Below are 26,612 nucleotides of genomic sequence, written 5' to 3' on the forward strand. Positions count from 1 at the left end.
CGTAAATCAAATGTTGGTCTGTCACTTAATTCAAATCACGATATGGACTAGTGTCTGTGAAAACTGAAAAGCAAAAAGACCGTTTTAATATGAATCGTACTCGGTTACTAACGTAACCTCGGTTCTCTCTAGAGAGGGAACGAGTACTGCGTAAGATATCTTACGCTAGGGGAAAATCCTTTTCCACGAGATATTGAAGCCAAAAATTATCCTTAATTTTGTAATAATGTAAAACGTGTTGCAGCAGCAGCATACAGACATAGGCGATACAGCTCGCGCACCTATTGGCTGCTCTGCGGCAACTGCAGCAGCCTATCGAGCGAGGCCTGGCATGACGCCAGATCCAATAAGGGCACTTCGCACCCACTGCGTTATGTCCCGCCAAAATGGGCATGGTCTAGGCCTATAAATACCGCTCGCAGGCAGCTATTATCTGATTTTTCATCCTTCAAGCGAAGCAAACGCATCGCGTGAGCTGGAGAAGAAGCCACGCCGTCGACTGAAAGCATCTCAGCGGGACGAGTCACCGAAGCTGCTGGCCGCGCCGCCTTCCTTGCCTTCCTGCTGCGCTTTCCGGCGCCTATATCCTTTAAACACTAAAGTGTGGCTCTGCACGAGCCGCAGGAAGGCATCTTTAAAAAGACGCTTTGCTCTCTTTATGAGAAGTGTGTATCGCAGCGGCGACACACACTTCTCATAAAGAGAGCAAAGCGTCTTTTTAAAGATGCCTTCCTGCGGCTCGTGCAGAGCCACACTCAGTGACGGGGACCGCAATGTCATCTGCGTTTCCTGCCTGGGTGAGGAGCACGCAGTGATCGCGCTTGCAGATGGCGGCTGCCCTCATTGCGAGCCGTTGCCAATGGCGACTCTGAGGACTCGCCTGGCTTTCTTCACCGAGACTGCTCCCCCGCCCGCCGCGGTGTCGCGCCATAAAAAGCGCCGTGCCCTGTGGGCCCCGGAACCTCCCCCCAGCCGACAAAGCTCGCCGGTTCGCCCGCCTGCTTCACCGATCTCGTCAGCCTCCATCCTGGATGTGAAGTGGCCGCTGTCTGCCGCTGCTTCCATCGACGCTGCTGACGAGGGTGCCACGATGGAGGAGGAGGATTCCTGCTCTTTCCTGGCGTCAGGCAGTGAGGATTGGGTGAGCTCTGTGGACCCCGCCCCCCCTGCTCACGCTCCGTCAGGCACGAGAGCTTCGATTGAGGCAGAACTGATGAGGCGCCTTTTCTTCCTGAGCTACACGAAGAACTGGCTAATTCCTGGAGCGCCCCCCACTCAGCGAGAGTGCGCCCATCCTCTTCCTTGGCGTTCTCTACTGTGGACGGCGCCGAGAACAGAGGATATCTCTCTCTGCTGCCGGTCGAAGAGGCAATAGCAGCCCACTTATGCCCGCCCTCCGCTGGACGGCGTGCTAAGCCGGCGCTGCCCTCCAAAGCTTGCCGCTAAACGTCAAATCTGCTCCGCTGCGCTTTCACCGCCGCCGGGCAGTATGGCCACGCTGCAGATCTTCCAGGCCAACCTCCTCCGAAAGCTGGATGAGGAAGGGCCCGACGCGATCTGCGTGCCGGATTTGAGGAGCGCCACGGACCTCGCCCTCCGCGCTACTAAGTCCGCAGCACAGGCCATAGGATGCAACATGGCCTCGCTTACGGTAACCGAGAGGCATTTGTGGCTGACGCTTTCAGAGATGGCCGAGTCTGAGAGCACCGCGTTCCTCGACGCTCCGCTCTCTCCCTCTGGCCTGTTCGGATCCTCTGTCAAGGACTTCGCAGAGAGATTCGCGGAGGTACAGAAAGCGTCCCAGGCAATGAAGCACTTCCTCTCGAAGCGCTCCAGCTCTGCAGCCGGTCGTGTGAAATCGCCTGCGCAGAGCTCACGGCCCCAGCCACAGTCTGCTGCCACCGCTTCGCAGCGTCACCGAGCTCAAGGCGCAAGACCGTGTTCCCGCTCTTCCGGCCGCCGTCCCGCCGGGCGCGGCCCAAGGCCTAGGATTGAGCTAAAGCCTGAGCCTCCGAAGCCGTCCTAGCAAAGCTAGGAAAACGACGGTGCGCGAGTCCCGCTGTCGCCGGACCCCCACCAAAGCTATTCGCTCGTCAAGTTCCAGAAAATGTGACTGTTCCAGTGTCCTATGCAGCCAACAAACCGGCTCTGTCACCCGTTTGCCTGTACTCAAAAGCCGTTCTCACGGCTACCCAGATAAATCCCCAAAAGAGAGTATTTTCTGGTGTCCCGGCCACAGCCGATGGTGTCTCATGTGTAGTAAGCATGCCCACTGCCCAGTGCCCATCACTACACACAAGCACAGCCTGTCACACAGGTCCCGCGCACATAAAATCGACTTGCGCTTCACACGTGGTAAATGTGCCCGCTTCACAGTGCCCACAGACACCACATTATGCACGTCCCACGGTTTCTGTAAAAACGAAAAACAACGTGCATTCGCTCTATGCAGACGAACGTTGTTTGGAGTGTGTTAAATGTGCCCGCTGCCCCACATCCACACACAGACATAACAGTTCCCGCTATCAGCGTGCCCCATGCCTCAAATGTCACAAGCACGTCTTTTGTGCCACAGCACACCGAAGCCACTCCGTTACTGAACGAATGGAGCGCGCTTCGTATTCAACCTCTAGCTATTCAAGCAGACGCATGGGAAAAGCTTCCCGGGGTTTCAAAATGGGTGCTGGACATTATAAAAAGAGGCTATTCGCTACAGTTTCACTGACGCCCGTGCCGCTATACAGCGCGCGTCGAGACCACGATACAAGCAGACCTACTTCGAGCCGAAGTGGCGAAACTATTGAGCAAAGGGGTCATAGAGCCCCTCTCTCAAGCTCAGAGTGAAGGAGGGCTATACAGCAGATACTTCCTGGTACCGAAAAAAGACGGGGGTCTCAGACCCATATTAGATCTAAGGCAACTGAACAGAGTGCTTGTGAAGCGACAGTTCAGGATGCTCACGAGACTGGTTTGTGTCAGTGGATCTGAAAGTATTTTCAAATACAGATAGCGTCACGTCACAGGCGGTTTTTGAGATTCGCCTTCGAGGGCCAGGCATATCAGTACACAGTCCTGCCGTTCGGTTTATCCCTGGCACCCCGTACATTTACGAAGTGCATGGATGCAGCGCTCGTTCCCCTCAGGCTGAAGGGCGTGCGAATACTGAACTATTTGGACGATTGGCTGATTCTAGTGCATTCTCGCTCAGTGCTCGTAGAGCACACGACCATGTTACTCGATCACCTCGAGAATTTGGGTCTCAGGGTCAATTGGGCGAAGAGCTCTCTGTCTCCCAGTCAGAAGACTTCCTTCCTGGGCACAGAATTGGACTCGCTGTCCATGATAGCACGACTATTACCACAGCGCACGGTAGACATTCAGCGCACAGCGGGCTCGTTCCGCTGCGGCGCGTCCGTCCCGCTCAAGAGATTCCAGAAAATGCTGGGTCTCATGGCCTCAGCGTCATCAGTTCTCCAGCTGGGTCTGCTCCGCATGCGCCCACTGCAGTTCTGGCTGAAAGCGCGTGTACCGAGCCAAGCATGGGCGTCCGGTCGATTTCGTCTCACGGTCAATCAGAAGTGCGTCACAGCCCTGAAACCGTGGAAAGCAGTCGACTGGTACCAATCAGGTGTAAGCCTGGGGACTTCCTCGAGGATAAAAGTGGTGTCTACGGACGCATCCACCTCGGGATGGGGGGCTCTGCTCGAGGGCAGACCGTCTTTTGGCCAGTGGTCAGAACGGGAAAAGCTCCTGCATATCAACTGCCTCGAAATGCTGGCAGTACAGAACGCGCTGACGCGCTTCTGTCCCCAAATAAAAGGGAACCATGTACTAGTCCGCTCGGACAACATGTCAGTGGTGTCCTACATAAATCGCCAGGGCGGTCTCAGGTCCAGGAACCTGTACAGGCTTGCAGAACGCCTCCTGGTATGGGCTCAGTGCAACCTGCGCTCGCTGAAAGCTCCTAACTCCTAAACATAGGACCAGACAGACTGTCCAGGAACAACGTTTCGGCAGGCGAATGGCCTGTCGTCATCTCTATGCTTCTCCCCCCCTCCCTCTCTCAGGCCGGCGGCTCGATTTGGCATCCTCACCCGGAGCTGTGGTCCCTTCATGCCTGGGCCACCAGCGAATATATGATGAACTCCCTAAAGGAGTACTAAACACGATCACGCAGGCTAGAGCTCCGTCTACGAGACGGCTCTACTCCTCAAAATGGTCTGTGTTTTCGGGCTGGTGCACAAACCGCGGCTTGTCACCCACTGACTGTGGTGTGACGGAGGTGCTTTCCTTCTTACAAGAGCTGCTGGACAAGGGCAGAACCCCGTCCAGGGAGACTGAATCCTCCCAGACCTCCCTCAGTCCCCGTGTGGGACCTGTCTATGGTGCTAGAGGCCATGAAAGGTGGACCATTCAAACCTCTGCAGACGATTGATGTGAAATACCTGTCTCTTAAGACTGTGTTTCTGCTGGCTCTCGCTTCGGTGAAGCGTATATGGGACTTGCACGCGCTCTCCGTGGGCGCGACGTGCATGGAGTTTGGACCTAATGACTCTAAAGTCATACTCAAACCCAAGCATGGTTACGTTCAGAAATCCCTCAACACACGCAGTGCCCGCTGGGTGTCAGAGCACATTCCACGAGGGGCGTGGCCTCATCGTGGGCCTGGTCGAGTGGGATTGCCTTGCAAGACATTTGTACGGTGGCGGGCTGGGCCTCTCCGTCTACATTTATAAGGTTTTACAACCTGGAGGTCCCCGCCTTGCAGGCCAGGCTACTGTCGGTCTAGATTAACCAGCGAACTGGGTAAGAGACCTATATTTCCCCATCAGTTCAGGCCGTGCCCGCCCTGTCTGTATGACGAAATCAGCGTCTGAGCGACGCTGCACTACATGGAAGAGTGTGGCTTTGCCCCGCCCTCTTCCCGGACTCCCTGTGAGTTCCCTAGGTGATTGTGCACTGTATGAACCCCTGTTTTCGCCCTTGGGTCTTTGGTGTCAGATCTCAGCGTGCACGGCGTTTTGCATTGGGTCCTCTAGCGTAAGATATCTTACGCAGTACGAGAGACCTCTCGTAAGAGAACGTACTCGGTTACTAACGTAACCTCGGTTCTCTCTAGAGAGGGAACAAGAACTGCGTATCTTGCCGTGCACGCACACGCTCTGGTTGATTCGATGATGAAGAACCAGATAATAGCTGCCTGTGAGCGGTATTTATAGGCCTAGACCACGCCCATTTTGGCGGGACGTAACGCAGTGGGTGCGAAGTGCCCTTATTGGATCTGGCGTCACGCCAGGCCTCGCTCGATAGGCGGCTGCAGTTGCCGCAGAGCAGCCAATAGGCACGCGAGCTGTATCGCCTATGTATGCTGCTGCTGCTGCTGCAACGCGTTTTACATTATTACAAAATTAAGGATAATTTTTGGCTTCAATATCTCACGGAAAAGGATTTTCCCCTAGCGTAAGATATCTTACGCAGTACTCGTTCCCTCTCTAGAGAGAACCGAGGTTACGTTAGTAACCGAGTACGATTCATATTAAAACGGTCTTTTTGCTTTTCAGTTTTCACAGACACTAGTCCATATCGTGATTTGAATTAAGTGACAGACCAACATTTGATTTACGAATCCAAAAATCGACGAATTTACGTGGCATTTCGCGCTATAGTAGATTCGGTTTTTATGAATGGAGTAACGTTACGCGATCCCGTCTGTGTTTTGGCGGAGGAGAAATAAACGCGCGCCCATGTATGGGTATTCTATAGTCTTTGGTATACATCCGCGTTAAACTCTCAAGGTGAAAGTCATCATAGTTTGCGTAGTATAGACCCAGCTCCCAACCCAACTTTGACAATTTTTTTTATCGCCCGATAAGAGTCTCACGTTAACGCAGCACGTTAACGCCGATAACGGCCCACCATTAATATATATATATATATATATATATATTTACTTTTTAAATAAATGCTATTGTGAGCTTTGTATTTGCCAAAAACCATATAAATAAATACATACATAAATAAATAAATAAAATGACACATTTCTACAAAATATACACTCAACTAAAAAATTCTTGCATCTTTTTTTTGCAGTTTGCATCTATTTTTTTTTTTGACAGCTTCTAATGAAACTATGATCAACCAACAAACTACACTGAGTTTAAAGAACTTAATAATTTGTAACATAAACACATATTTTGCTTACTGAAAAAAAATGCTGCAACTAATGAATTTGTGGGCCTTTATTAAATTAGAAAACAGTTATTTTAAATTGCAATAATATTTCACAATATTACTGTATTCTTAATCAAATAAATGCAGGATTGGTGAGCATAAGAGACTTCTTTCAAAAATATAAACAAAAACTGAATGGTAGTATATAAGAAATATAAAGAATAAACAACAAATGACAAGCAAAAAATCTAAAAGGCAAAATACTGGCAAAAAAAATCACCTCATTACCACTAGAGGGCACATGTCAGTTCAAAGAACAATTACCAGGGTAATTTGGATCTATGTATAAGAAATATATATATATATTGTCTATTTCTCTTCAAAGAGCATTTGTATTTTATGTTCTAGTACATTTTATTTTCATACAAATTTGTAACATCAGAAGCCAAAAACTGTCTTTATAAGACTCTTTAAACACACCCTACAAAATGATACTAGTTTTTATTACAGATTACACAGCAAACTTCCACATTTAACCACTAAAATGACTTTGACATTGACATTGATGATAACTACCGCTACATGCCAGCGGTCAGCAGAGGATTTGAGAAGCTCTTCCAAAACCCCCCGTCTCATTCTGTCACACAATAAAAACTCATGGCACAATATCATCATTGGAAGCTGTAATTAGTCACATGTTGGGTCTGCATGACATATCATTATACAAAGGTCAGTATCACTTTAATAAAATCTCACCAAAATACTACAATGTCACATTGTCATTGAGAGCTTTGCCATATGTTCGCGTAAGTTGCCTTTTGTGGCCTAGAATGAGATTTAGGTGCACTATAATTATACAACCTTGTGTAAATTATAATTAAAACCTTCAGACTTTTAGGACTGTGCTGTCAGTCCCTTCTAAACAAGTATACATGAGTTACTGTCTGCCCTCACCCCATTTACACGGCATTCGGGCTACAGCCTTGAAGAACTCTGCTTTTATAGTCCTCAAACACAAGCATGCAGGTTAATGAAAAGGCCTGTCAACTTTAGCATTTACGAGGAGAACATTTTAATACAAATGTGGAGTTAACAATTTTTTTGTCAGCTTTGTTAACAAATTAAATTAAATTAAATTAAATTTTTGTGTAAAATTTGGTCAGTTAACAAAGTTGCAGTGCTATTAAAATTAAACTAAATTAAACTAAATTTAAAACATGAAAATAAATATTTTTTTTAAATTCAATTTAATATTTTTAAATGAAATGAAATTATATATTTTTAAATTAAATTAAATTAAATCATTAAATTAAATTGTAATTCATAAAGTCCCATTAGGTAACATTAGTTAATGCTTAAATTTGACTAAAAAAGTTACAGTACTATTAAAATTTAATTAAATTTAACTAAATTTAAAATTTAATTAATTATTATTATAATTAATTGTAATTATTTTTTTATTTAAATTAAATGTATAATTTAAAGTAAATTCAATATTTTTTAAATGTAATTAAATTAAATAAAGTTATTAAATTAAAAATGTAATCAAATTGTAACATTTTACAATAAGGTCCCATTAGGTAACATTAGTTAATGCTTAAATTTGACAAAAATGTTGTCAAATTTCATCAGTTAACAAAGAGTGCTATTAAAATTAAAATAAATATATTTAAAATTAAATAAATTAAATTAAATGTATAATTTAAATTAACTATTTTTGAATTAAATTAAATTTATAATTTAAATTAAATTAAATAGATTTTTTTATTAAATTAAATTTAAATTAAATAAAGTTATTAAATTAAAAATATAATTAAATTGTAACATTTTACAATAAGGCCCCATTAGGTAACATTAGTTAAGGCTTGAATTTGACAAAAATTTTGGTCAAAGTTACAGTGCTATTAAAATTAAATTAAATTCAACTAAATTTAAAATTAAAATAAATATTTTTGTATTAAATTAAATATTTTTGAATTCAATTAAATAAAATGTATAATTTAAATTAAATATTTTTAAATTCATTTAAATTAAATGTATAACTAAAAAAATTTAAATTAGTAATTAAAATGTAACATTTCAGACTAAATTTTCAGCGCAAATTAACAGTGCATATTTAAAGTTTCAGTGCTATTAAAATGAGATTAAATTAACTTAAACTAAATTTTAAATAAAAAAAATATATTAAATTAATTAAATTAAATATATAATAAAAATGTTTGATTTAAATTTAATATATAATTTATAAATTCAATATTTGTTAAATGAAATTAAATTTATAATTTGAATGAAATATTTTTTTAATGAAATGAAATTAAATTAAATAAAGTTTTTAAATTAAAAATGTAATTAAATTGTAACATTTTACAATAAGGTCCCATTAGGTAACATTAGTTATTGCATTAAGCAATACATTATATGCAATACATATGTTATGGTATCAATTAATCATTGTTAATGTTAGATACATCTGTAAAAATAAAACTGTAATTGTAAGCTCATGTTACCTCAGGACCATTCAATAATATTAACAGATACAACTTTTGATAATGTATTATTAAATGTTGAAACAAGAGTAATAAATGCTTTAAAAATATTGTTTTTTCAAATCAAAATAATATCTAAATATCTAAATTAATCTTTAAAATGTTCATTAACAGCAGTGTTATTTTAGTATTATTTACATACTATTATAGTTTTTATTAATAACACTATTTTGTACTTTTTTTTTTTTGTAGGTTTTTATTTATTCACTTTAGACTTAGTTCATGATATTAACCAGTTGCTACTTTACTAGTACAATAGACCAGAGCAAACACATGACCCCTGCATTAGTGTGTGTCTTTTTTTGAAATGTGTATGTCCCTGTCCTGGAGGACGTACACACCCCGTTCAGTGCAAATGCCATTGAGGAAGGTGGAGAACAAATTGCCCAGATATTTGCACACGTGAGTACAAGAGACGTAACGGGGGTCTATTTTAGTGAGCCATTCACACGCAGGATTCAAGCCATAAATCCTTCAGGAAAAACATAAAACGTTTATTCTTCTTCGACGGCACCACACAACTCATCCTGCCCTGACTGCCTCCTAGTTCAAGGTAAGTCCTACAAGCTATCACCCTCACAGCAGCAACTTTTAATGGATCAACACATGTTGTCATAAATACTTAAGGATATTGAGTTTATTGCAAAACATTTAAGGGGCTTTGTATTGTATGGTCTGTTTATCGCTGGTAGATTTACAGCACACATTTGGACTTTAGAGATAATCACAATCACACCTTCACAGTTAGACAATGGATGCACATACATTCTCTGCTGTCACAGCCGCGGCTCCCCGCAGGGATCAGCAAACGCCGCGCCGTGTATTTCCGTAACAAGCAGCTTGTGTCAACTTTAAGGAATGTGTGTTATGAAATACTGTGGCTGTTTCACAGATAGCTTAGATTTAGAGAAGTGTGGATACAAGATCCAATGTTCTGGACTTTGCCAGAGATTTGGTTTTGCAGAACCAACTGAACCACGAAAACAATTCTCAGATGGTTTGTCTTGCACTTAAGCACTCAAAAGTCAAAAAATGTATGTATAATTCGCTTTAGGGAGTAACGAACAAGAAAACGTCTTCGAACTTGTCACGTTTAAGTATGAAGCAGCTATACACAAGTTTTATGTTGCCTTTTTGGAATCACTATATTTAGATAACTTAGATAACTCAAAATAAAAGCAATCTTTTCTAAAAATGTGGTTTCTGGCTTCCAAGAATTAAATGTTGGGGGGGTTTGGAAATAAAAAATTACGCATTTATTTATTTATTAATATCCTGACAATTTAGTTCAAAATAAAAGCTATCATTTTCAAAAATTCAAGTTACCAAGAACTAAATATTGAGAGGTTTTGGAAATAAAATTGCATTTAAAAATTGAACAGTGCATTCTTTGTACTTTTTTAGCAAAACACTTAAAATATCCTAACCATTTAGTTCAAAATAAAAGCTCTACCAAGAATTAAATGTTGGGGGATTTTGAAAATAATTTTTTTTTCATTATTATTATTATTTAACAATGCATTTTTTTATTATTATAATTTTTTTTTTTTTTTGCTGTTGTTATTTTTTTTAGAAAAACACTCAAAATGTCCTGACACTTCAGTTTAAAACAAAAGCTCTCATTTCTAAAAAAAAAAAAAAAAAGTAGTTCTGGCACCAAGAATTAAATGTTGTTTTTTTTTAAATAAAATGTTTTTTTATTTTTATTAACAGTTTATTTATTTATTTTTACTTTTTTATTTTTAGCAAAACACTCAAAATATCCTGACAATTTAGTTTAAAAGCTCTCATTTCTAAAAAAAAAAAAAAAAAAATGTTCTAGCTAGCTAAATGTTGGGGGATTTTGAAAATATAATGGTTTTTTTGTAATTATTATTTAACAGTGCATTTTTTTTTTTTTACTTTTTTTTTTTTTTTTTTTTTTTTTAGAAAAACACTCAAAATGCAAAAAAGCTCTCATTTCTAAAAAAAAAATGTAGTTCTGGCACCAAGAATTAAATGTTTTTTTTTAAATAAAATGTTTTTTTTTAATTAACAGTTTATTTATTTATTTATTTATTTTGACTTTTTTATTTTTTTACTTCAGTTTGAAATAAAAGCTCTCATTTCTAAAAAAAAATGTTCAGGGGGATTTTGAAAATAAATTTTTTTTTTTTTTTTTGCTGTTGTTTTTTTTTTTTAGAAAAACACTCAAAATGTCCTGACACAGTTTAAAATAAAAGCTCTCATTTCTAAAAAAAAAACAAATTGTTCTAGCTACCAAGAATTAAATGTTGGGGGGTTTTAAAAATAAAATGCATTATAAAAAATAACTACTTATTTTTTTTTTTTATTTTTTTTTTTAGCAAAACACTCAAACTATCCTCACAATTTAGTTTTTTAAAAATAAAATTGAGTTCTGGCTACCAATAATTAATTGTTGGGGTTTTGAAAATAAAATGAAATAAAAATTTACTTTTTTTCTTTTTTAGCAAAACACTCAAAACATCCTGAAAATTTAGTCGAAATTAAAAGCTATCATTTCCATAATAAATATTAAATGATACATTTTTTGTTTTACTTTTTAGCAAAACACTCACTATATACCTGACAGTTTAAAAATAAAAATATCTTTTCCAACAATTTTCAAGAATTAAGAATTAAATGTTAGGTGCTTTTGGAAATAAATACCATAAAAAAATAATAGTGCTTTTTTTTCTTTTTCTTTTTTTTATAGCAAAACACTGAAAATATCCTGACAATTTAGTTCAAAATAAAGCTATCTTTTCAAAAAAAAAATTGAGTTCTGACGACCAAGAATTGAATATTGGGGGTTTTGGAAATAAAATGCATTAAAACAAATTAACAGTTTATATTTATTAAGTTATTTTTACTTTAAAAAAAAAAAAGAAAGAAATTCTAAATATCCAGACAATTAGTTCAAAATAAAGCTATCTTTTCCCAAAAAATTAGTTCTGGCTACCAAGAATTGAATATTGGGGGATTTTGAAAATAAAATGCATTAAAACAAATTAACATTGCAAATTTATTTAGTTATTTTTACTTTGTAACAAAAAAATCTAAATATCCTGACAGTTTAATTTAAAATAAAGCTATCTTTTCCACAAATCTGAGTTCTGGCTACCAAAAATTGAATATTGGGGGGGTTTTGGAAATAAAATGCATTAAAACAAATTAACAGTGCATATTTATTAAATTATTTTTACTTTTTAACAAAAAGAAATTCTAAATATCCTGACAATTTAGTTCAAAATAAAGCTATCGTTTCCAAAAAATTGAATTCTGGCTACCAAGAATTGAATATTGGGGGGGTTTGAAAATAAAATGCATTAAAACAAATTAACAGTGAATATTTATTTAGTTATTTTTACTTTGTATAACAAAAAAAATCAAAATATCTTGAAAGTTTAATTTAAAATAAAGCTATCTTTTCAAAAAAAAAAAATTGAGTTCTGGCTACCAAGAATTGAATATTGGGGGGTTTTGAAAATAAAATGCATTAAAACAAATTAACAGTGAATATTTATTTAGTTATTTTTACTTTGTATCAAAAAAATCAAAATATCTAGAAAGTTTAATTTAAAATAAAGCTATCTTTTAAAAAAAAAAAATTGAGTTCTGGCTACCAAGAATTGAATATTGGGGGTTTTGGAAATAAAATGCTTTAAAACAAATGAACAGTGCATATATATATATATATATATATATATATATATATATATATATATATATAGCTATTTATTTATATAAGAATTGAATGTTGGAGGGTTTTGGAAATATGCATTAAAAAAATAAATAAATAAACGAAAAGGTTTTTTTTTTTAGTTTTTAGCAAAATGCTCAAAACATCCATCCTGACACTTTAGTTTAAAAACAACGATGTCTTTTCCAGAATTTGAGTCCTGGCCAGGATCCGTATAAATGCATTAGCACCAGTGTAGTGAGTTCAAGGCTAGAGCTTGAAACGGGGCCATATGAAAGAATGGCAGCAATGTTCAAATTTAGCCAGGCTGGGAACACTAACAAGCATGTGCTTTATCAAGCACAATAGGTACGAATGCAATGAATAGGTAGGGATAGAGCGCTTGGCACCAGTGCTTTATGTAAACAGTCTTCTTTGGACACGAGGGCCCCAAATTAAATTTTCCTCCACATTGTGACTCGTCCGCCTTTCAAATACTTGGCACTCGTCACTCTTCCAGACTATCTTCTATGTGTGGACTGTAAGAATGTTTCCAAGCGACGCAAATCTGACGCACAGATGCATACAGACTGAATGATATCGTCACCTGAAAGACATTTAGGATCACATACAAAGATATCTATTTTCCATGTTGGAAAAAGGACCATATAATGCAAGATATAATGTGTGATGTTTGTATAAACACTTTATATGCGTTTTTTAAATTTCCTTTTTTCTATTTCAGCATCTATACAAAGAAATAATCATGTCTGAAGGGTAAGTACTTTGATAATCTTATTATTAAAATTGTAAAGTGAATCTATCGATCTCTTTTGTTAATCCATTTTGGTGTTTCTTTTTTCTCTGATTTGCTCTGTGCTTCGTCGCTGCAGACCGGTAAGTTTTTGGCAAGATATACCATAATTCATAAGTTATTCAAAAACAATCCAGAGAGATTAAACATGACTTGTACTGTTTTTCAGAAAAAATCAAAGTATACTGCCACAAGGCGGCTGCTCTTAAAAGTAAGTTGTCTGTTTGTTTTTAAATAAAATATGCTACTGTTTAATAAGTTAGAAAAGGGTTAGTACCTTTTTTTTTTTACAGAAATTCAATTATTAATATTAATATTAATAAGGTAATGCTTTTATTCACCAAGGATGCATTAAACTGATCAAAAATGACAGTAAAGTGTTACAAAATTTTTACATTTCATATTAAAACATAAGTTTTTCACAGCACAATTAAGATGAAGACTGAAGTAAAGGTGCTAAAAATTCAGCTTTGCATCATGGAAATAAATTACAGTTGAAATATACTCAAATAGGAAACAGCTATTTAAAATTGTAAAATTATTTCACAATATTACTGTTTTTACTGTATTTTTGATCAAATAAATGCAGCCTTGGTGAGTATAATTTTTCAACCCAAACTATTTTTTTAAGAGTAATACTGATGTGGTTAGTGAACATATGCACATATTAAATGTCTGTAAATAAATGAAAGGCAAGACTATAATCCATGATGGCTTTGTAAAAAGTAAGCTGCGCTATGTGCTAAGCTATGTGCTAATCTGCTGGAACTTTATAGTCATATCAGCGCTGTTACGTTACAGGGCAAATTATTGAAGAAGGCCACGTCTATGCTGGCAGCTGAAAAAGAGCAGAATAAAAGAGAGAGGGACGAGGCTCTTAATGAGAGGGTTCCACCCCTCAAACTATCTGGTCTGTCTGCACAGGAGCTCCAGGTATTTTCTTGAATAAACACTTCTGCACCACCAACATTCAGAAATAAATTTACATGTATAGTATATTCATGAATGTCTTTAATTGTTTTTTTCAGGAACTTTGCAAAGAGCTTCACCGCAAGATTGATGTTGTTGACGAGGCTCGATACGATCTTGAAATAAAAGTGGCTAAAAATGAAAAAGAGGTAATGGTTTGGTGATGTTGGAACACTTTTAAAAAGACAAACAACAGATTAAGTAGTAGTTTATTCATGAATACAAATGTTAACGAGTGTTAAAGGCATAGTTCACCCAAAAATGAAAATTCTGTCATTAATTACTCACCCTCATGTCGTTCCAAACCCGTGAAACCTTCATTCATCTTCAAACCACAAATGAAAATATTTTTGATAAAATCCAAGAGCTTTCTGACCCTCCATAGACAGAAAGGGTCCTGGAATTGTTGAATAAAGTTGTTATTTTTGTTTTGTTTATTTTTTATGCGCACAAAAAGTATTCTTCTAGCTTCATAAAATTACATTTGAACCATGGATGTCACATGGACTATTTTGTCGATGTTCTTACTATCTTTCTGGGCCTTGAATGTGGAAGGACCCTAAGCAGTCTATGGAGGGTCAGAAAGATCTTGGATTCTATCAAAAATATCTTAATTTGTGTTCAGAAGATGAACAAAGGTCTTATGGGTTTGGAACAACATGAGGGTGAGTAATTAATGACAGAATTATCATTTTTGGGTGAACCCTCTAAAATCCTGCAGTTTGTCAGCACCGTTGTGCTATGGGTGTCACGAGTTCGGATCCCGACTTGAATAACTTTCCCTATCCCACCCCTATTGCTCTCCCACTTCGCTTCCTATCAGTTCTGATCTGTTCTATCCTAATAAAGGCAAAAATGCCAAAAAATAAATCATCCAAAAAAAAAAAAAAGATCCCACAGTTCTAGTAAATAAATCATGCCATTTAGGTATCATTTAAACTGGGATTCGAACCCATAACCTTACGGATGTTAGTGACACTAATGGTGTGTTCACACCAAAAGCGAACTGAATTATTTGTGTAAGTAGATTACATAGAAAGTCAATGCAAAGACACGAATAGACATTAGTTTTCGCCAGGCAATGCAATTTCCGTGAACAAGCAGAATGATCAGAAAATTCACATGATGCGTTGTTGCACAAGCCAATCAGTGAAGAGACTTATAACACGTATGATCTGACACATCCGTTTGTATTAGAAAATGTTTTTTATTGTTTTTATTTTAGTGAGTGATGCAAAAAACATCCCACATATAAACTGGAGTGAGTAACACAATGCAAATATTTGCTTTGCGTTTGGTTTGCACACACCGTAACAATGATACGGTTACGTGTTTGAATCCCAAGGAACATGTGTCTATCAAAACACATGCAACTATTACAGTTCAATCACTCACTGATGCTCGAGAAGAAAGAATGATGCATTAAGAGCCAGGGGTGTAAACTTTTGAACAGAATGAAGATGTGGACATTTTTCTTAATTTGCCTATATATATCATATTTTTTTCATTTGTGACGCGATCTAGGAAAACCCAACACATGGTGAAATTTTACCTTTTGTAGGTTTTGACAGCTGGGTTCAAGTCCTTTCCAAAACTATTTTTATTTCCATAGCTTAAAAGTTACGGCTATCTAAAGTTGGCTGATAGCTATGATTTTCAGAAATCGAATTTTGAGAAAAACTAGTTTAAAGTGAGACAAGTTTTACTTTCACTTCACGAGTGTAACGAGAGCTGTCTGTCAAGTCAGGAGCGCTATACTGCTTCATTACAAAAACAGACGTCTGTTTTCCGTTGTTTATCATGGGCGTAGTCTCTGAACTTTTGATCCCCCCTTGTTTGTTTAGATAGCACAAATAGTGTACCTTGTAGTTTTAGAAAAGCGAGTGCACATCGTTTAGTGCACTGACATCACCAAGATTGAGCAGATTGAGACAAGCAAGATCGTTAAGGTGAGCAGCTACAGTACTTCAAACTGCGTTGTTGCACTCTGCCATCTCACAATATTAAAAATAAATCAATAAATACAACTTTGCGTGCCGTAGTTTACACAGGACTGGCGGGGAATGTGCATTGATACACTTTTATTAAATATGTTATGTGGTTTATTTTGATGTTATTTTGATGTGGTTTTATTTTGAGGTTAAGTGTTTTTGTGGTATACATAAGAGAAACCCCTTATTTCTGCTTGCTGCAATAAATCACTATTTTTCTGCACTAAACACGTGATTCAGAGATGATAGACAATATGTTATAGAATCATAATTGAATGAAAACCTAATTTTGACAAAAAGTGACTTTCAAGCTATTTTTCAAATTTCCTGAAAATGCCCCAGCGCGTTTTCCGACGGGTTTTTCCAGATCGCATCATTTAGTACTGCTCTTCAGAGGCTACAGGCGATACTTACATGTTTTACAGAAGACAAAATAAGTTAAATTTACCCTGATATTCAAATTCAAAATGTTTTCACCCCCTGGCTCTTAATGCATTGTTTTTGTGTTTGAACCTTCTGCAATAGTTGCATATGAGTCCCTCAGTTGTCCTCAGTGTGAAAAGATGGATCTCAAAATCATACAGTCATTATTGGAAAAGATTCAAATACACAAAGTTGCTGAAAAACCAAAGAATTTGTGGGACCTGAAGGATTTTTCTGAAGAACAGTGGGCAGTTTAACTGTTCAGGACAAACAAGGGACTCAGCTGTGGATTAAAAATCAAGTTTGCAAACTTTTGAACAGGGTCATTTTTATAAATTTAAATATTTTATTCTGGTCAGTACTAAATAAAAAATAACATGCATTTGTATGATCCCTCTTATTTTGGTAAAATAATTAACGTTTCGCAGATTCTGCAAGGCGAAACTTTTTAAATTAGTATTTTTTTTTGCAAAACTGACATCAAAACCACTTTTTCACACATTACCGTCTTTGTGGTCCATTTCAGATCCAGACCTTGACCCAGAAGATTTGGGAAATGAAGGGTACAAAGCAACGAACCAAACTGAAGAGGGTTAAGAAGTCACACGATGCCAAGCTCGATGCGCTGACTGAATCCAAATTGTCATCAAAGGCAGATTTCAAAGCCAACCTGAAGACAGTAAAGAAAGAAGAAGAGAAGGTAATGCGTTTTATCCCAGTTTTACAAATTCATTTATCATTTAAATAAACCAAATCTCATCCTAAACCTATTTGTATCTATTCCTCCCATCTATAGAAAGAAGAGGTGACTGACTGGCGTAAGAATGTGGAGGCCATGTCAGGAATGGAGGGCAGGAAGAAGCTGTTTGATGCTGGACAATAAAAAAAAGTTACAAAGTAAACATGTCACAACTTGACATCCAGCTTATTTAAAAGTGTTGTTGTGAAACAAACAAGCATTTCGATTGAAAGTTGACATTGTTGTTTACTTCTCAGACTCAAGTAATGTGAAGGCTTCCGACAAGCAAGAAAAACCATTCAAATTTGATTTCTTGTGACTAATGTCAATTAAACAAACCAAAACTGTTTATAATGTTCATAAGTTTGTGTTTTCGTAGATGACCTTAAGACTTAGTGTGTCTTTGTCAGTTGTTCTTTGCTGCAATCTGTGAACAGTCTGTACCAATGCGTTTACACCTGAAACTAAATTTGATATTTTGTGTATGAAATGTTAAATACATAATGTATGCATTAGAATCAGACTGGAAATGAATTGTATGCAATATTGTAAAATAGTGTTGCTCAGGATGTCAGATATTGTAACACATTCTACGCTGCTGGAAGTAAAAACTGCAATGTAATGGCATTCCAAAATTAAATGACCCCATGCGACAGAGAAAAACGTTGTGTCACCCTGCAGTTCCCTTGCAAAACAAACCCTGTCCTTGAAATGTACTGTACTGCCGCACTTGGTTGTGTTCCTTGCAAGTGCATAACTGGTTTTAAGTTACCACATGCTGTGTGTATATTTACCCAAATTAAATGTTACAACGGTATCATTTATTTGTATTTCTCACTATGCGAAAATTAATTAGGAACCTACTGGAACGATAAACACGATTGTATGAGTATAAAATGTGAAGATACAACAAATACTCTAATCTATAAATCTTCATGTTGTTCCATATTAAACTGCTGACTGAAGTTAGCAAGCTATTGGTGATTAATTCAAGCTAACTAGGCTCTGTAGTCACTTTCAGGGTTGCAGTAGAGGTCAAAGAAACACTGGCAGACTTCAGCTAAGCCTCTTCTGCCTTGTAGGGTCAAACAATGGAAAACAGAGTGACTGGCAGTGGACAATGTGTGGAATTGTTTCGATAGTGCTGAGTAAAACGAGCCTCAGGGTGTAAGGCTTCAGTCTATTTTAGTGAGCCACTCAGAGGAGGCTAAAGAGGCCATAAAATTTGCCTGGGTTTTCTTGTGCACTGACATTGTCCCACTGTCATTGCCTTGGAGTCGTCTTTGGAGGAACAGGTATGAACTATTTGGCACTGTTAACTGTAAAGCCAATGCATGCAATTGCTCTAAATATAACAAATTTACCCATGAGATATACCCAGTGACATCAAATCAATGCATAGCATAGATCAAATAGTTTGGTCTTTGAAAACGTTGATGACAGATGGCTGGTTACTGAAGTTGTAGGATATCCAAAGTCTCAATTTGCACCTCAATTAATCTCATGGCTGTCTAGGAAAAACAACTGAGATTTTTTTTTTCTCTTGAGGGCTTTCTGTTTCTGTTGTGATGTTGAGAAGGGGTGCTAAGATTTATAATGCCTTGTTGGTTGTGTCATGTATTTCCAAGGTAATGCTTATGAAGTGATCAGGATTTTTAGATACTGTATGTATTTAGTTATACTAATTGTGCTGATCAGTCACCAATCTTTGTATTTCTAATTTTGGCTAGTGATTTGCACCAGTTTAGTCATAAAAAGGACGCACTTAGAAGCTCACAATGTCTGAGTCGTAAGTATTCAGTCTTTTAAGTTGTTAATATCTATCTGCTATCTTACCGTAAATTTATGTTTAAAACCTTTTATTTATTTTCATAAACTACAAATTGACAATTGCCAATTTAGACAGGTAAGTGGTTTTTATTATTTGAACTTTTTTGTCTGTGGCAATATCTTTTTTGTTCTTCAACAAAATCCAATTGTGCCTAATTCTTGCAGAAACCCAAATCTAAAATCACAGCATCCAGAAGGTTGTTCTTAAAGGTATTTGGTTCTGTTCGTTTTACTGAGAAGATAATATTAATAAAGATGATGCATTTAACAATACCTTTGGACAATGTTTTGCTTCAGACTAAGCTGCTTAAGAAGGCAACCTCTATGCTTGAGACTGAGAAAGAAGACAAACAGAGAGAGAGAGAGACCACTTTGCGTGAGAGAGTGCCACCTCTACAGCTGTCCGGTCTGTCTGTTCAAGAGCTTCAGGTAAACAAACTTAACTTTTTTTTTTTTTATATTATTATTATATTATTATTATTTATTTTTAATTATTATTAAAGAGTTCGTGCAAATGATTAACTTAGCTGGTGTAAATGACTTTTTATGATGGCGTTTTAGTTTAGAAGATTACGAGACTAAAGTCAGATTTTGAGAATAAAGACAAAGTATGTTAAGAATGAAGTCAAAATTTTGAGAATACAGTCAGAATATTTCGAGAATAAATAAAGTCAAAATTATGAGAATAAAGTCTAAATGTTTCGAGAATAAAGTCAAAATCACAAGACAGGTTTTTTGGGAAGTCACTGCAGGATAGTGGGTCCCCAGGAACAGGGTTGAAAACATGAAAAACACATTATTGCAAGACACATTATTGGTATTTTGCTATAAAACTGATCCTTTTTTATATTAAAAGTACCAAAAGCACAAAGCTTATTGCTATTATTGGGTGGCTGGCGCACTACAGATAGGCCTAATGAATGCAATTGAAGACTTGAAGTATTATCTCCAAGCATACTGTGACTACGAGTATAACACAGGGTATGATTTGTGCTAATAATTCCACATTCAAATTAATTCCGGTGGCCTGGCAATTTCTTCCGGTGCTCTCAATCCGGGCCATTTCCATGCACAGGCTATACTTTCAAAATATTATAATTTTAATTGCTACAATTTAATTCTCCTAATTTCGACTTTATTCTCGTAATATTTTGACTTTATTCTCGAAATATCTCAGCATTATTCTCAAAACATTTTCACTTTATTCTCAAAATTGCAACCTTTTTTCTCAAAATTTCAACTTTAGTCTCGTAATTTAGACTTTATTCTCTAAATATTTCGACTTTATTTTCATAACATTTTTACTTTATTCTCAAAACATTTATTTTCGAAATTTCAACTTTATTTAAAAAAAAATTTACTTCATGTTCTCAACATTTATACTTTATTCTTATTATTTCAACTTTATTCTTGTAATTTAGACTTTATTTTCGTAACATTTCAACTTTATTCTCAAAATATTTTGACTTTATACTTGAAACATTTCGACTGTATTCTTGAAATATTTCAACTTTATTCTAGAAATATTTCTTTATTTCTTGTAATTTAGATTTTATTTTCCTAACATTTCGACTTTAGTCTCGTAATTTAGACTTTATTCTAAAAATTCCAACTTTATTCTGGAAACATTATGACTTTATTCTCATAATTTTGACTTTATTCTCAAAATCTTTCAACTTTACACATGTAATTTTGACTTTATTTTCGTAATATTTTTACTTTATTCTTGTAATTTCATTTTTATTCTCGAAAGATTATGACTTTAATCTAGTAATCTTATATTTTTTTAACGTGGCACAAAATGTTGTCGTACTAAATTATTTCCTAATTCATTAAAAAGTATTTTTTCATTAATAAAAAAGTACATTTGTAAGATTATTGTTGGAAAATGTAAAGTACTGTAGCTTTACTGACTTAATCTGCTAGAAATAGCATTGACAACCACTCTAGTAATTTCAATATATCCAATACTTTTTTATATCCAATACAGGCTCTCTGCAAAGATCTGCATCAGAAAATTGATGTTGTAGATGAAGAGAGGTACGACATCTCGGCCAAGGTGGTCAAAAATGAAAAGGAGGTACTATACCATATTTTTAAATTCAATGGAAATACACTTGATGCAACTTTGTTGATCTGCTATAATAAATGCACGTGTCTGCGTCAGATTTCAGATCTGAACATCAAGATTACTGAACTTAGAGGTAAAATGAAAAGACCTGCTCTGAAGAGGGTGAAGATCTCTGCCGATGCCATGTTGGGTGCTCTTCTGGGCTCCAAAGTCAAAGAGTCTGTGGATTTCAAAGCTAATCTCAAGACAGTCAAGAAAGAAGAGGAGAAGGTAAGTCATGTGACATTTTAAAGGAAAATAAATACAATACTGTGTGTTAATCCATATGTATTTTTGAGCTATTTTAACACATACCTGTTGTTCCACCTGTTCCTCACACAGAAAGAAGAGGTGACTGACTGGCGTAAGAATGTGGAGGCCATGTCTGGAATGGAGGGCAGGAAGAAGCTGTTTAATTCTGGACAATAGAAGATAAAGTGGTTTGTTTTAAAATGATCTTTTGGTTAAGAATGTCTTATTTCAAATATTTTACTTAGACTTTAAGCACTGAATTTTATTTTTACAGGTGAGAAACTACACCAGAGTTCAAAAACTTCTTAAAATGAATGTATAAATCAATGCAAGTTGATATAATACATATATTTTACCTAAATAATATCTTTTTATTCTTTCTTATAGTTTAATATTTTATGTTTGTTAAAAGAGAAACTGCATATATAAGTTATTTAAACATGAAAATAGTGTCTCAAACTTACTTGATGTCTACATGATGTCTGTTTCTGTGATGCTGAGCCAATTTTCTGTCTTAAAAATAAAAACACATCAAATAAAGACTAAATATTGCTCATGATTGACGCTTATGACTTCAGATCAGAAGTTTGGATACAACAGCCCTAAATGTAACAGGATCTGAAGGCTTTGACCTTGTCATGCACTTTTATCTATTTGACCTCACTTCATAACAGACATAACACAACTGCTGTGCCCTGGGAATACCTTCAGTTGTTTTAACATCAATCAATTATATTTGTAAATTTGTGAAACTTAAAAGCACTCTAAAAGCTTTTCAAACTAAATCACTAATTTGTGTTATTAATTTGTCACAAAACAATCTTTAGTAGACCAACTGACATCCTGCCAGTCCAATTTCTGACTAAAGGTCCTTGCACAATTTTCATCCGAACTTTTTGCACGTTACAAAATAAATATGACCTCACATTGTGTCAATCACGTTTAAACACTGCCTCTGAAACTTAAATTTTTTGCATCCGTAGCAAGCATTTTGAGAGGTTTTTTGACAATTCAGAGCAACTGTGATGTTTTGTGTGCGACGAATTTTGACGAATACAAAAAAACGCACATGAAAATTTTAGACTCAGTGTGCAAGGACCTTAAAAAAGACCTTGACATCGACTACAATTTCCATTTTTCTTAAAATTGTGAGTTTAAATGTCACAATTCAGACTTTTTTCTCAGAATTGCGAGCATATTTTTTACTTTTGCATTTGAAAATATTGCATTTGGTCATAATTGGCCTCTTTGACCTTGTTCTCAGAATTGTGCGTGTACATCTCGCAATTCTGATTTGTTGGCTTCCACCATGGAATAAACAAATAGCAACTTTTTATCTCACAATTCTGACTTTTTTTCTAAGAATTCTGAGTCTATATATTGCGATTCTTAGTTTATATCTCACAATTCTGAGGAGAAAAGTAAGAATTGTGAGATGAAAAGTTTGCTCAATGTTTTTGTTTCTCTATGACATGAGTTTTTTTGTTTTTTCTAATAGTCTACATATTGCAATTCTGAGGTTTTATCTCATAATTCTGGGGGGGGGGGGGGGGGGGGGTGAGAATTGTGAGATGAAAAGTTTCTAATTTTTTGTTTTTCTATGCCATTTTTGTTATATAAATATTCTTTTTCTTAGAGTCTATATTTTGCAATTCTGAGTTTATATCTCATAATTCTAAGGAAAAAGGTAATATTTGCAAGATAAAAAGTCTCAATTTTATTAGTTTTTCTGTTATATGTCTTTTTTTAAACTTTTTTCTAAAAGTCTATATCTCACAATTCTGAGTTTAAATCTCATAATTCTAAGGAGAAAATAAATACTATAATTAGGAGATGAAAAGTTTCTAAATGTTTTTCTGTGACATTTTCTGTTACATTAGTTTTTTTTTTTCCCCCTTACACCGTGTCTACACCGGACGCGATGAGACACGGTGTTAGAGTCTGTATTTCACAATTCTGAGTTTATATCTCATAATTCTGATGAAAAAAAGCAATAATTGTGAGATGAAACGTTTCTTAATTTTTTACGTTTTTCTATGACATTTTTTGTTATACGACTTATTTTTTTTTTAACTTTTTTCTTAGAGTCTATATCTCTTAAGAGTCTATATCTCGCATGTAACTTTTTTTTGTGATTGTGATTTTATATCTCACAATAAATTGTTTTTCTATTACATTTTCTAATCAGAGTCTAATGGCTTAGGTTAAGCCAGGATTAGACAGCAGTTCAGTTAGAACATTTAGGTAGTTTTTATAAATGTCTCTTAGGAAAAAAAAAAACATTACTGGTGTGCATCTTGAGACAAAACAAATATTTTAAGATCAGTCAGTGCAAGTTTCTTTCAGTTGAAACAGCTCAGACTTACATTTTAGTCTGGGATTAGTTTTAAGCCTTGTCTGTGAAAGAGGTATATCTGAGAAGAAGAAAAAAACAGACTGTGAGATACAATATCAGAATTGCGCAATTTTTCTTTTTACTTTGTGACGGAAAACTGTCGCTCTCATGGGATCGAAACAATAAACAAACACTGATACAATGACCCAAGCAATTCCCGGTGGACAAAAAAAGTCCCAGCCCACATTTTTTCATCACATGGATAAACGTCATGACAGAGAAGAGAGATGAAGACTGTAACTCGACTACACACACACACACAAACAAACAAACAACAACAACAAAACCTGTAGCTTAAATATAATTGTGCAGATATTTTTTTTATTCTATTCTTGATCTCTTAAAGGGCCACCTGCAATTATATTGCCATCCAGAAAAAAATAATAAAAAATACAAATAAAAACTGCATATTTCAGTTTTCATATGAATATGCTTTTAGAAAAATAGGTACAAAAGCTGTGATCATTTTCAAAAGATACACCTTTGTATCTAAAGAGTCCATATTGGGACCTTAAAGCTGCATATTAGTACTTTAAGTGTACATATTCCTACCTAGTTATTGCCCCAGTGGCAGCTTTTGAATATTTTTTTTCAGAGAGTGTATAAAGCCATTTAAAGACAAGGACTTCTTGCATTTGGCTTCCCATCATCTGGCCATAATGCCTAAAAATAAATCCAGGACACATGGCAGGTGGTAATTCACTACATATCTCTTGGAGTGTCACCTCTCAGGGAGAATGAGGTGTGACGAAGGCAGCTCACATTACAATAAGACAGTGCTTCCACCTGCTCGCTGTCCTCTAACCCAAGAAATGATTTATACCACATCACCTCCTGCCAGGTATTGCTCGCTTAATGTGTATGGAAATTATCACGTTCGTGAGATATCTGTCATGGCATAATATCATATTGCAATTAACTGGAATTGCATATAGATCTCAAAAACTATTCGAAATTTGTTATTTCCACTTCACTCTTTTTATTGTTATCTGACATCTCATGTGTTTCTATTGCGAGTACAAGATAGTTGCACCTTAATAAGTTCAAAATGCTTATTGCAGTTTACTTAATTTACTCTCATACTAGCTAGCATCACTTTTAGACCTTTGACCTTGTCATTAGTGTGGTTTTGACCACACTGCATAGCTGTCTCTGTCCAAATGAAAGTTTACTACGCTAGTTTACTGTGTGAACAGTAAATGTCAGTAGAGTGGGGTCTATTTTAGGGGTCTATTTCAGATGTTCCCATGGGTGCTGAAACTATAAATTCACAGATTTTTTTTCTTTCCACGGTCAGCCAGTTAACTCACACTCCTGTCTTTTCTTCTTCTAGCAGGTATGTGTTTTTCAATGGTCATAATATGTTAACTGCTATGTGTTTGGTTGGTTTTGATTGCAAATGCATCGGTATTCAGTTGTTAAAAGGGTTTATAGATTATATTAGCTGTGATAGTACAATATTTATTTATTATCTATTCAAAACTGGTTCAAGAAACTGGGCACAGCTGCATTGTGCTATTCAGATGTCTCTCAAATTGGTGACAATCCTGGACGATTTTCACCTATGCTAAAACTCACAGACGCTATGCACAGAACTCCTACCGCTGTGAAGAGGACTAACAGGTCAAACGGATGGATTAAAGGGTCTGATTACCATTGTCACTGACGAATTTATCAATTTATGCATGATCCTTCAAGGTTAATGTGCAGAAATGATACACATTATATTAAATATAGAAAGTGGGTTTTGAGATTTTTACTTATTGAAGACTTTTTATTTATTTTTGCTGTGCTTATTAAACAGTTTTCTGGACTTTTTACTCATTTTAAAGAAGTTGCCAGACTGTTAAATTTTAAATATGATTAAATATGTTTGCATATGGTTGTCAACTTATGTCTAATGCATCTTAAAAGTGATAACAGTGACTTGCAATAAGACATCATATGGTTCCAATGTTCTCTTTAAATGACTTTATATTTCAAATAAAACTTTTTTCTGTGTCAGATCAAAACAATATACCAGACAACCATAGGATCAGTGTTGTTACCCCTTCAGTCGAATCACTTCGACGTTACATTGGGATCTCGCCTGAGAGACCGATCATCTCTGAGCCTTATATAAAAAAGGCCAATTGCAAATTGGCGAGTGGACGTGCGCGTCGGCCACTCCCCCGCACATGCGGGTATATAAGAAGGCGGCGCGCATCACTCAAACAGACTTTCGCTTTCAGAGCCGGTATGCTCAAGCCTTCTCTCCTGAAGAAAAAGGAAAACTTCACGTTCCTGCTGCTCTCTCTGCTGGTGTGCGCCGATTGAAAGAGACAAACTAAAAGAGTGAATTTCTCGGCGCCGCCAGCGGGGTCCCGCGGGCGGCCGTTTTCACGGCCATAAAAGCCTCCTGCGTTCCAGCGAGCAAGCCCCATTGAGTGCACAGTGGTGCCGCGGTTTCCTCCCTGGGCAGACCGGGACTAAAAGAGCAATTTCTCACGGCTGTGTAAAGACGTTCTTTTCAGAATGGCTTTCCGGCCGTGCGCTTCTGGGTGTGGCAGTTTCCTCACCTCACTGGACGGACATGAAAGCTGCTTCACATGTCTGGGCATCGAACATGCTGAGGCAGCTTTCACGGATGGTTCATGCATTCATTGCGAAAGCATGACCATGGGAATGCTGAGGACTCGCCGCTCGCTCGC

The 26,612-nt window shown here is 36.5% G+C and overlaps 2 protein-coding genes and 1 long non-coding RNA gene across 4 annotated transcripts in view; 2 read left to right on the forward strand and 1 right to left on the reverse strand.

Moving 5' to 3' along the window:
- Positions 1–22,039, reverse strand: part of LOC141301541 (uncharacterized) — a 22,733-nt gene extending 694 nt beyond the window's left edge. The window contains exons 1-4 of the long non-coding RNA XR_012342189.1: positions 21,992–22,039; positions 21,591–21,660; positions 21,385–21,471; positions 17,102–17,266 (exon numbers count right to left, since the gene is read on the reverse strand). This is a non-coding gene — a long non-coding RNA (uncharacterized lncRNA). The remainder of the gene's footprint in view (positions 1–17,101; positions 17,267–21,384; positions 21,472–21,590; positions 21,661–21,991) is intronic.
- On the forward strand, positions 13,143–17,983 carry tnni4b.1 (troponin I4b, tandem duplicate 1). Of its 2 annotated transcripts, XM_073831736.1 has the most exons (6): positions 13,143–13,180; positions 13,383–13,424; positions 14,015–14,146; positions 14,242–14,331; positions 17,123–17,296; positions 17,393–17,983. In XM_073831736.1, the coding sequence occupies exons 3-6, from the start codon at positions 14,042–14,044 to the stop codon at positions 17,477–17,479; spliced, it is 456 nt and encodes a 151-aa protein (XP_073687837.1). In that variant the 5' UTR covers positions 13,143–13,180; positions 13,383–13,424; positions 14,015–14,041; the 3' UTR covers positions 17,480–17,983. The 2 variants fall into 2 exon arrangements, with proteins under 2 accessions (XP_073687837.1, XP_073687836.1); XM_073831735.1 differs by lacking the exon at positions 13,143–13,180 and having other exon boundaries at positions 13,362–13,424.
- On the forward strand, positions 18,508–22,058 carry LOC141301540 (troponin I, slow skeletal muscle-like). Its single transcript, XM_073831737.1, has 8 exons — positions 18,508–18,630; positions 19,066–19,128; positions 19,331–19,375; positions 19,463–19,594; positions 21,156–21,245; positions 21,333–21,506; positions 21,618–21,715; positions 21,802–22,058. The coding sequence occupies exons 4-7, from the start codon at positions 19,490–19,492 to the stop codon at positions 21,702–21,704; spliced, it is 456 nt and encodes a 151-aa protein (XP_073687838.1). The 5' UTR covers positions 18,508–18,630; positions 19,066–19,128; positions 19,331–19,375; positions 19,463–19,489; the 3' UTR covers positions 21,705–21,715; positions 21,802–22,058.
- Positions 22,059–26,612: the final 4,554 nt, after the last annotated feature.

This window comes from Garra rufa, chromosome 25 (assembly GCF_049309525.1).
Source record: "Garra rufa chromosome 25, GarRuf1.0, whole genome shotgun sequence".
NCBI lineage: Eukaryota > Metazoa > Chordata > Actinopteri > Cypriniformes > Cyprinidae > Garra > Garra rufa.

Coding starts and splice junctions, on each gene's coding strand:
- tnni4b.1 (XM_073831735.1), top strand. CDS start 13,362: ATGACTTGTACTGTTTTTCAGAAAAAATCAAAGTATACTGCCACAAGG. Junction 13,425..14,014: donor CAAGGCGGCTGCTCTTAAAA/GTAAGTTGTCTG, acceptor GTTACGTTACAG/GGCAAATTATTGAAGAAGGC. Junction 14,332..17,122: donor TGGCTAAAAATGAAAAAGAG/GTAATGGTTTGG, acceptor GGTCCATTTCAG/ATCCAGACCTTGACCCAGAA.
- LOC141301540 (XM_073831737.1), top strand. CDS start 19,490: ATGCTTGAGACTGAGAAAGAAGACAAACAGAGAGAGAGAGAGACCACT. Junction 19,595..21,155: donor TGTCTGTTCAAGAGCTTCAG/GTAAACAAACTT, acceptor TATCCAATACAG/GCTCTCTGCAAAGATCTGCA. Junction 21,246..21,332: donor TGGTCAAAAATGAAAAGGAG/GTACTATACCAT, acceptor TGTCTGCGTCAG/ATTTCAGATCTGAACATCAA.